Source organism: Salvelinus alpinus, chromosome 13 (assembly GCF_045679555.1).
Source record: "Salvelinus alpinus chromosome 13, SLU_Salpinus.1, whole genome shotgun sequence".
NCBI classification, from domain to species: Eukaryota; Metazoa; Chordata; class Actinopteri; order Salmoniformes; family Salmonidae; genus Salvelinus; species Salvelinus alpinus.
Genome location: NC_092098.1, coordinates 57,359,655 through 57,370,611, shown reverse-complemented (window position 1 = coordinate 57,370,611; position 10,957 = coordinate 57,359,655). Strand labels below are relative to the sequence as shown.

At 45.1% G+C, this 10,957-nt stretch overlaps 1 protein-coding gene across 1 annotated transcript; it reads left to right on the top strand.

Annotated features, from left to right (window-relative positions):
• The first annotated feature begins 993 nt into the window (after positions 1–993).
• Positions 994–9,732, top strand: kpna7 (karyopherin alpha 7 (importin alpha 8)). The gene is made up of 13 exons (XM_071339882.1): positions 994–1,250; positions 1,488–1,628; positions 3,038–3,123; positions 3,495–3,663; positions 4,679–4,778; positions 4,858–4,940; positions 5,530–5,616; positions 5,927–6,103; positions 6,260–6,316; positions 6,817–6,993; positions 8,422–8,604; positions 8,794–8,940; positions 9,581–9,732. Exons 1-13 carry the CDS (start codon positions 1,185–1,187, stop codon positions 9,665–9,667), a joined length of 1,560 nt encoding a protein of 519 aa, XP_071195983.1. The 5' UTR covers positions 994–1,184; the 3' UTR covers positions 9,668–9,732.
• The last annotated feature ends 1,225 nt before the right edge of the window (positions 9,733–10,957 follow it).

The following is a 10,957-nucleotide window of genomic DNA, read 5'->3' as shown; positions in this document are numbered from 1 at the left end:
AATAGTACCGGTAAAAGTTCATCGAAACATGTCAAACGATGTTAATAATTAATCCTCAGGTTGTCAATTGTCTAAATTATCGATAATAATTAAACCGGACAAAAGCGCCTTCAATAGAAAGGAAAAACAACGAAGGGCGCGCACACGGTCACGCGCACACGGTCACGCGCACAAACCAGTTTTTCAGAAAACAAGCCTAAAACAATGTCTAAAGACTTTTGACATCTAGTGGAAGCCATAGGAACTGCAATCTGGGTCCTAACCCATTATATGGCCGATAGGCTTTCAATTGAAAAGCACCAATATCAAAAATAATCCCACTATTCCTGGATGGATTTTCCTCTGGTTTTCACTGCCATATCAGTTATGTTATACTCACAGACAATATTTTAACAGTTTTGGAAACTTTAGAGTGTTTTCTATCCAATACTAGCTTCTGGGCCTGAGTAACAGGCAGTTTACATTGGGCACCTCATTCATCCAAACTTCAAAATACTGCCCCCTACCCAAGAGAGGTTATTGACTCAAGACATTTCAGCTTTACATTTTTTATGAATACATTTTTTTAAATAATAATAACTTTGTGTGTAGATCAGTGACACAAAATGAAAATGTTTAATTCAAGCTGTATCACAACAAAATGTGGAAAAAGGGGTGTGAATACTTTCTGAAGGCACAGTATCAGAACATAACACAGATCAAAATCGGTCACACTTTTACAGCATTCGCTTCATCAACTGCTACAATATGATGCAAAACACAGGAAAAACAGCATTTTGACTGCACTGGACCTTTAAGACTGCGTTTGACTGGTAATATAGAGTAGGTTTATGAAATATTTAAATCAGAGTATTGAGTTTGTAAATATAAGAAAAAGACACCATTTCACACAATGTATGTGCTTGATATGGGCCGGGTTGTGCACTAATGAGGCATTCCATTGGTTTTCAAGCGGGATATTTTCCCACCGTCGCCACAGGCGAGCTCAATCAAGCGCACCATTGGATTGACCGGGGGAAACAATTAAGAGGAGCGTGTGTCAGGAGTGTCACTCTAATCACCAGCATGGAGATGCACCTGTCATCCTTCTGAAGATGTATTTAATCTCCTGACAACCCTACAGGAGGCATTCGGCTGTAGTGTCTCAAAGAGAGAACTTTGTTCGTCTAAACTAAACGGTCAACATGCCCACCAAGAGTGCTACTGATGACCGTCTGAGCAAGTTTAAGAACAAGGGAAAAGAGCCGTCGGTAAATCAGATCTATAGCGTAGACTTAGATTCTCTAAACTGTCGAGTTAGTTGAAAGTCCTTTGTTTTTGTTCTGCATTCTTTTTTCCACTTTTCGGTTTGGATCTTTTCCCCCATCCAACTCCATGAGCGCAGGATGACAGCACTTATAGCCTTCAATCGTAACGATTTTCCGAAAAGTTTATTTATTTTTTATTGAATACCTTGTAGCCTGATATGAATGTAATTTTGTCTGTAGAAGCTCCGTGAGCGGCGGATAGCGGAGTGCGTGGAGCTGCGTAAAGCCGCGAAGAACGAGAACTTCCTCAAGAGGCGGAACATCTCCACTCTACCGGAGGATGCGGTCCAGTCTCCAGACTTCAACACCGACAACCACGAGGTACATATTTGAGTTGTTACAGGGAAGGGATGGTTCTTCCAAATTACAAAGACTGGATTCATGTTACCTAGGCTTTGAAGTCTATGGACGAGGTATGACGCCGGCAATCCATCATTTGTCTCCACATGCTAACGTTATATCAACAAGTGTAGTACCAAACCCATTCAAGTAATGGGATTGATATTAGAGGTTTTGAACGTTGTGTTAATATTGACCTATGACTTGAATGGTATTTGTGCACGTGCTAAAACGTATGAGGAAACATTTCTGGTGAAAATTAACCATGGATTGATGGCAAACTGTACCTTGAAGTAACCTCTAGATAACAGTCATATTTGTGGCCTACAATCAAACCATGGTTAAGGGATGTTATACGGAGTGCCTGGACACAGCCCTTAGCTGTGGTATATTGGCCATATACCACAAACCCCCCGAGGTGCCTGGACACAGCCCTTAGCTGTGGTATATTGGCCATATACCACAAACCCCCCCCCGAGGTGCCTGGACACGGCCCTTAGCTGTGGTATATTGGCCATATACCACAAACCCCCCGAGGTGCCTGGACACAGCCCTTGGCTGTGGTATATTAGCCATATACCACAACCCCCGAGGTGCCTGGACAAGCCCTTAGCCTTGGTATATTGGCCATATACCACAAACCCCCTGAGGTTCCTTGCTGTTAAACTGGTTACCAACATAATTAAAGCAGTGAAACTACATGTGTTGTCATGGCCATTTTATATGGTCTGATATACCATGTCTTTCAGCCAATCAGCATTCAGGGCTCAAACCACCCAGTTTATAATATAAGAGTTCGTGGCACCTCCAGCTGACTGACTTTCAGGATATTGTTGGCTTATCAAAGGTATAACAGCATCCCATAACACCCTTCTGTACATGGATTACTACTTTAGCCTCTATGGGCCCTGGTTAAAAGGCCACTAGAGTAGGGTGTCTGGGCCCTGGTTAAAAGGACACTAGAGTAGGGTGTCTGGGCCCTGGTTAAAAGGACACGAGTAGGGTGTCTGGGCCCTGGTTAAGGCCACTAGAGTAGGGTGTCTGGGCCCTGGTTAAGGCCACTAGAGTAGGGTGTCTGGACCCTGGTTAAAAGGCCACGAGTAGGGTGTCTGGACCCTGGTTAAAAGGCCACTAGAGTAGGGTGTCTGGGCCCTGGTTAAAAGGCCACTAGAGTAGGGATTAGGGTTCCATTTGGGGATCTGGTCAAGGTTGGTCAAATTCAATTCAGGAAGTGAACTCAAATTCCTATACCATGTGTCAGAGTATTGTGGGGATTCTTTATTTGAAGGTCAGATTTCTGAATTGAAATTGACCCTGAATTACTATTGAAAAGGATATGAGTATTTTTGTAAGTTCTCTCACGACATTTGGTTGTCATGCTTTGTCTCCAGGTGACTGTGACTACCATCGAGGAGGTTGTCGGTCATGTGAACAGTGACTGCAAGGAGAGACAGACCAGAGGATGTCAGGCTGCCAGGTAAGGTCCAGCAATGAGTTGGTTCCTTAGGTTTGACCTTGACTTTGGCGTTACTAGCAGCACTTACCAACTGGGCCGCATGACCACTTCTGGTTTATGTTGACGCTTTGGCAGCAGCCTCATTTCTCACAACTTAAGTCTTTGCTGCTGCATCTCGATTTTAGACTAGTCAGTCAAATGATGGTTCGAAGGTAGTAAGGGCACTGGTCAGGTCATAATCATGTCCACTGGCAAGGGAACATTGCAACATTGACTGTTTCTAATACATCTCTGTTAATGGCTGTGTGGAAGGGGATACCTAGTCGGGTGCACCACTGAATGCATTACTTACAGGACTAGGATAACTCATTCCCCCCCCGCCCCCCTTGTAGGAAGCTGCTGTCCCGTGAGCGTAACCCCCCTCTAAAGGAGATAGTGGAGGCAGGGCTGCTGTCCAGATTTGTTGAGTTCCTAGGGAGAGACGATGACCCCAGTCTGCAGTTTGAAGCCGCCTGGGCTCTTACCAACATCGCCTCGGGGACCTCCTGGCACACACAACAGGTGCATGCACACACACAGCCCTGGGCTTTCAACATTGCTTCAGGTACACTGGAGTCACTCACTCAGCTAGCTATGGCTCGGCTAACCTGGTGAGTCCCCCTTGGTGGTGAAAGCCTACTATACTGAACAAAAAAATGTAAAACGCAACGTGTTGGTTTCATTAACTGAAATAAAAGATCCCAGAAATTTTCCAAGTTTATTTCTCAAATTGTGCAGTTTACAACCCTGTTAGTGAGCGTTTCTCCTTTGCCAAGATAATCCATCCACCGGACAGGTGTGACATATCAAGAAGCTGTTTAATCAGCATGGATCATTACACAGGTGCACCTTGTGCTGGGGGCAATAAAAGGCCACTGTAAAATGTGCCGTTTGTCACAACACAACGCCACAGATGTTGAGGTGGGTGCAATTGGCATGCTGACTGCAGAAATGTCAACCAGAGCTCTTGCCAGAGAATTGGAGATTCATTTCTCTACCATAAGCCGCTCAATTTCGTTTTTGAGAATTTGGCCATATGTCCAACCGGCCTCACAATGGCAGACCACATGTAAACGTGCCAGCCCAGGACTGCTTCACCTGGGGGATAGTCAGAGCCACCCCGACAGATGACACGAGTGTTTCTAGCTAAAGTGCTTTTGTTGGGGAAACACTCTGATTGGCTGGGCCTGGCTCCCAAGTGGGCTGGGCCCCTGCCCAATCATGTGAAATCCATAGATTAGGACAACCTTTCCAATTGATTTCCTTATGAACTAACTTGGTCAAAGTTTATTTTTGTTCAGTATATTTAACTTTCCAAACTGTTGCACTGTTCGGCATCCTCTAGATGGCACTGGAGAGCACAAGTGGTACCAGCCTTGGTGCTTGCTCTTTAATTATTTTAAACTGCATGTTGGTTAGGGCTTGTAAGTAAACATTTCACTAAGGTCTAATACACCTGTTGTATTTGGCCGATGTGATGTAACGATTTTCTGTATGGCTTGGCTGGATTTGACCGGTGTAATGTCTCCCTCTACAGGTGGTAGAGCATGGTGCAGTACCAGCTTTCATATCTCTGCTGGCGTCCCCCATGTTGCACATCAGTGAGCAGGCTGTCTGGGCCCTGGGCAACATAGCAGGTAACACAGAGCCCAGGAAACATGAAGGCAACTGGGCTTGAAAAACAGCCTACATACTAAGACTGTTCCCTGTTTTCAGGTGATGGTCCGGCGTATCGAGATACTCTGATAGAATGTAACGTGATCCCTGCTCTGCTGTCTAGAATCACCCCAGACACACCTGTAAGTTCACGTACACCTGTCCTAAGTAAACACACTGTAGGGTCCTTAATGTACACCTGCTCTTATCTACTTTTCATGTTATGTTTGGCTCCACCCACCAGGTGGGCTACCTTTGTCACCTGTCATGTTTGAACCAATTTTACATCCTGTTCCTAAACAAATAGTTTTCCTTCTGTTCTGACCCGCAAAATACAATTAAACAGTTTCTTTGATTCAGAAGAGGTTAAGATTTCACCAATTAGTGTGGCTGGAACAGCTTTTCTAAGGAGTGGGGAAGCTATTTACTGTCATTGAAAATAAGAATTTGTTCTTCACTGACTTGCCTTTTTAAATAAAAAAATGCCAGACGAGTTGGGTGCAAGATGCAGGTGAGGGTGGAGGCGGCTTGGCTTCAATGCATGTCATAAGATGCCCAGCTCTGAATTAGGCCTGCGGAATTAGTTTTTTGAAAGTAGTCAGACCCCTCGACTTATTCCACGTTCTGTTACATTACTGACTTATTCTAAAATTTAGGGTAGGAACAGAATGTATGTTTTCTTCCCCCATTTTCAGTTTCCTGAACTGGTTACAAGTCATCTCTCCTCTCCAGGTGGGATACCTTCGTAACTTGACATGGACCCTGTCTAACCTCTGTAGGAACAAGAACCCCTTCCCTCCCCTATCTGCTGTCCAACAGGTAACCTCCACAAACCTCCACTATGTTCTCAAACCTCTCATCTAGAAGTGTGCACTTCCTCCCCTCATCTAGAAGTGTGCACTTCCTCCCCTCATCTAGAAGTGTGCACTTCCTCCCCTCATCTAGAAGTGTGCACTTCCTCCCCTCATCTAGAAGTGTGCACTTCCTCCCCTCATCTAGAAGTGTGCACTTCCTCCCCTCATCTAGAAGTGTGCACTTCCTCCCCTCATCTAGAAGTGTGCACTTCCTCCCCTCATCTAGAAGTGTGCACTTCCTCCCCTCATCTAGAAGTGTGCACTTCCTCCCCCAGGTGCTGCCTTCTCTGCTTCAGCTCCTCCACCTGAGTGATCAGGATGTCTTGAGTGATGCATGCTGGGCCGTGTCCTACCTGACTGATGGTGCCAATGACCGTATCGATATTGTGGTCCAGACCGGTATTGTCCCCCGTCTGGTGGCCCTCATGGGCTTTGAGGCGCTCACTGTGGTGGTAAATAAAGTTAACTGGTTGTCTTTAAAAAGACACGTGCTCATTTACTGTCAGCGGGAGTGACCCAGGGCTCGCTATAGAGACTCTTAACACTACATCTGAAGGCCTATGGTGTTCTAAACTGACAGTAACTGAAGCGTATCTCTTCCCCTCCAGACCCCAGCTCTGCGCTCCATAGGGAACATAGTGAGTGGCTCAGACATCCAGACTCAGGTGACTAACTATGGACTGATACCTTTTAGCAGGTTGTTTGGCCTGTAGTTGCTGTTCCCCTCGTAAGCTCTTGGAACGGTTTTGTCTGTGCCCTTGACCAAGGCACTTAACACCAACCTGCTCCAGGGTGCTGTACTATGGCTGACCCTGTAAAAACACATTTCAAATCAAGTTTATTTTATATAGCCCTTCGTACATCAGCTAATATCTCGAAGTGTTGTACAGAAACCCAGCCTAAAACCCCAAACAGCAAGCAATGCAGGTGTAGAAGCACGTTTCACTACACTTAGCCAGTGGTTTATTATTGCCTGTAAGCTTTAGTAGTTAATTTACATTCACTTGATGAGGAAATTGAATTACATTAACTGGCTACTACACTATGATTACTACTTGTTAGGATTTCCTAAAGTTAATTATTTTTTGATCTGGTGGCTAGAGGATAGTTAACTACCTGTACGCTTGATATACCTTTGTTACTTTAATAATTGTATTCCTGTCAGGTGGCCATCGATGCAGGGGTGCTGTCTGTCCTGCCTAGTTTAATGAGACACAGCAAGCCCAGCGTTCAGAAGGAGGCAGCCTGGGCCGTATCCAACATCGCTGCTGGTCCCGCTCAACAGATTCAACAAATGCTCACCTGCGGCCTGCTGCCCCCGCTTATTGACCTGCTACGCAATGTTGGTGACACCTCACTACACCTCCACACTAGCCAACTGATAGAGCAGCTACTCACCTGTGCTTTTCAGACTTCTCCTTTGGAACCCTCAGATGTTACAATGTATTTGTAGCCCTGAACTAGAACATATTAATCAAGGGCTTGATGACAAGTTGTATCAGATGAGCTAGTTCTGGAACGTCTGGCTGGGGGTCCCGGAGGAGAGGGTTAGGAACCACTAGTCTACCGCCTGCACTTATAGACCAGAGGTGTCCTACGAAGCAGGTTTTAAGTTCACAGAAGGTAGCTGGCTGAGTTTAACACGGGATAAACGCTCATACAAATTAGGCGGCCTTTAGCATGTTCTTTAGCATGTTCTTTAGCATGTTCTTTAGCATGTTCTTTAGCATGTTCTTTAGCATGTTCTTTAGCATGTTCTTTAGCATGTTCTTTAGCATGTTCTTTAGCATGTTCTTTAGCATGTTCTTTAGCATGTTCTTTAGCATGTTCTTTAGCATGTTCTTTAGCATGTTCTTGTACATGTTCTGAAGGATTTGTTGCCATTGACAACTCCACTTACCCTGAATGAAGTGTCTGAGCAATTAGTTGAGGACCGACTAGATCAGATTCCCTCGCAAAGATTTGTCGTCCTTTTCATTTGATAAAATATTTAATGAAATATGTTTTGTTAAATAGTAGTAAAAATACAATGTTAAGCCTCATGCACAGTAACACTTGTAAGACATTATAAAATATATCAACAGGCGAGGGGAAAGGTGGTGCATTGATAAGCTCAAGAGTGCATTAACCATCATAAGCATTTACCCTGTATTTCTGGTTTCTCGGTGACTGATGCAGTGTGGGCCACAACTAACCACCCCAGTCTAATCCCCGTATCTGGTCTCTCAGGGTGACTAAGACCCAGCGCGAGGCGGTGTGGGCCATAACTAACCACCCCAGTCTAATCCCCGTATCTGGTCTCTCAGGGTGACTAAGACCCAGCGCGAGGCGGTGTGGGCCATAACTAACCACCCCAGTCTAATCCCCGTATCTGGTCTCAGGGTGACTTTAAGACCCAGTGGGAGGCGGTGTGGGCCATAACTAACCACCCCAGTCTAATCCCCGTATCTGGTCTCAGGGTGACTTTAAGACCCAGCGCGAGGCGGTGTGGGCCATAACTAACCACCTCAGTCTAATCCCCGTATCTGGTCTCTCAGGGTGACTTTAAGACCCAGTGGGAGGCGGTGTGGGCCATAACTAACCACCCCAGTCTAATCCCCGTATCTGGTCTCTCAGGGTGACTTTAAGACCCAGCGGGAGGCGGTGTGGGCCATAACTAACCACCCCAGTCTAATCCCCGTATCTGGTCTCAGGGTGACTTTAAGACCCAGTGGGAGGCGGTGTGGGCCATAACTAACCACCCCAGTCTAATCCCCGTATCTGGTCTCAGGGTGACTTTAAGACCCAGCGGGAGGCGGTGTGGGCCATAACCAACTTCACCAGCGGGGGCACAGTGGAGCAGGTTATCCAACTGGTCCAATCAGGAGGCCTGGAGGCCATCCTCAACCTATTGACTGTCAAAGACTCCAAGACTATCCTCGTCATATTGGACGCCATCCACAACCTCTTCATGGTGAGATACCTAGTCATTGCTGCTACTTTTTAAAGTTTTTAAAGGGTGACCCGCTTTTCCTCCCAGGCAGCGGAGAAGCAGTCTGAGTTACGTTCGTTCTCTTGTCCCAGGCAGCAAAGAAGCGGTCTATTTGAGGAGCTACCTTGTCAAACCTCGTTACGTTCGTTCTCTCATCCTCTCTTGTTCCAGGCAGCAGAGAAGATGGGTGAGACTGATAAGCTGTGTCTACTGGTTGAGGAGTTGGGAGGCCTGGATAAGATCGAGATGCTGCAGAACCATGAGAATGACACCGTGTACCGTACGGCCCAGGGACTGATAGAGAAGTTCTTCACTGATGTCAGTAAATAGCACATGGGAGTAGTCAGTAAATAGCACATGGGAGTAGTCAGTAAATAGCACATGGGAGTAGTCAGTAAATAGCACATGGGAGTAGTCAGTAAATAGCACATGGGAGTAGTCAGTAAATAGCACATGGGAGTAGTCAGTAAATAGCACATGGGAGTAGTCAGTAAATAGCACATGGGAGTAGTCAGTAAATAGCACATGGGAGTAGTCAGTAAATAGCACATGGGAGTAGTCAGTAAATAGCACATGGGAGTAGTCAGTAAATAGCACATGGGAGTAGTCAGTGAATAGCACATGGGAGTAGTCAGTGAATAGCACATGGGAGTAGTCAGTAAATAGCACATGGGAGTAGTCAGTGAGTGGCACCTGGGAGTGGTCACTAAACTGATGGTCCTTCATTGCTGTCTGAAAGGTGTTGAAGCAGTCAAGTCCTCGATCCCTCATGCCCCCCCTCAGTGCAATGCTCCTCGTCCTCCAATTAGCTTTTGATTTGAGAACTCATTGAGTTGACTGCTTTTACACTTCAGACAGAGCCCTAGAACAATCTCATTGCATTTTCACTTTGAGAAACAATTTGTTGGTTAAAATCTAATTGATCAGGTGGGTCTAACAACATCTTGCATTGTCCCAGGAGGAGGCTGAGGGTCTGCAGACTGAAGCCACTGACACAACCTTGGCCTTCAAGACCCAGGATGTGCAGAAGACCTTCCGGTTTTAATAGTCCATAGTCCAGTGTTAAAATACAACATGATTTTGAATATGTAATAAATATATTTTTTTGCACTTCTGGTCCAGCTGACTACTTTATCATCTCCACTGTAATGTTTCATTGTTTACTAGGGTGGTATCAGATTCATACCCATCTGGGGTATATGATATTAGATGGAGTTATTTCATCGTAAAAGGTCATCAGGAGGCCTCTTATGCAACCTTGATTGCAAGTAAACATAGTTGGAACATTTCTACTTAACCAAGATAACTTAGTTCAAGAGTTGGGCCAGTAACAAAGGTCGCAGTTTGACTCATGCCCTAACTAGGTGAAAAAAATCAATGTGCCCTTCACCAAATGATTTAAATGTAGCACGCACCTCCTGAGCTTTTGGGTGGCACAACCCCCCCCCCCCCCCCAACTTTTTTGATTACTTTTTAATCATACCCTGTTATCTTTCACAAGCCCATTTGAGTACTATTGACAAGCTACTTTGGTTATGGCACACGATTCCTTACAGGCTGATTTCAAATTAATGTTCAAATGAGCTGACGGGCTTTACCATTAATGCAGTATCCCTGAACACCTTTACATTTCACTGGTGCAGATCTCTCTCGTTTGACTAATCCCTACTGTTAATGGTTAAAACATGGTCACACTGGTCATTCTTATTGGAAGAACGATTGTCACAGTTCCTGATACTTGTTGGTCGATTCAGATTTTAATCTCTAACAAAAGCAATGTCTTATCTACCAATCCTGGAACATATTGAAAGCTCCTATACGTCCAATGGAACGTAGGGGAAATATTGGACGTAAACATCGGTTGTAATTCATGCAAACTAGCAAGGTTTTAAAACCAACCATTTCTGGGAGTCAGTGTTCAGTTTGGTGCTTTGAGTATGACCAAGATGGCATTTCCCCAAACATCTATACATCAGGGGTAGGCAATTTAGGCTCGGGACACATTGGTGTTTCAATATGTTCAAAAGGAATTTGCAGGCCAGATAGGGAAGACATTTACTGTGCATGTCCATTTTATAATGGGCATCTAGTTCCACACTCGCGGGCTGAATTGGCTCACCTGCATTAGACGGCACATCGTTGTATATGGCTTAGAGTCCTATATGGCTAACAGACCACTGTGTCCTTAATGTTCAGATGAGGCATGGTGGTAGTTGGGTGGTTTTATACAGACACTAGCTCACCATTGTAGTGAATGACTGTGGGGTATACTACAAAGCAGGATCAATGAGTTCATTAAAGTTAAACCTGGATGTATTTCTGGCTGAACCAATTA

Excerpts from the sequence above, each read along its gene's own strand:
- kpna7 (XM_071339882.1), top strand. The coding sequence starts at position 1,185 with ATGCCCACCAAGAGTGCTACTGATGACCGTCTGAGCAAGTTTAAGAAC. Across the intron at positions 1,251-1,487 it reads ACAAGGGAAAAGAGCCGTCG|AAGCTCCGTGAGCGGCGGAT; the intron begins GTAAATCAGATC and ends TTTTGTCTGTAG. Across the intron at positions 8,605-8,793 it reads CCATCCACAACCTCTTCATG|GCAGCAGAGAAGATGGGTGA; the intron begins GTGAGATACCTA and ends CTCTTGTTCCAG.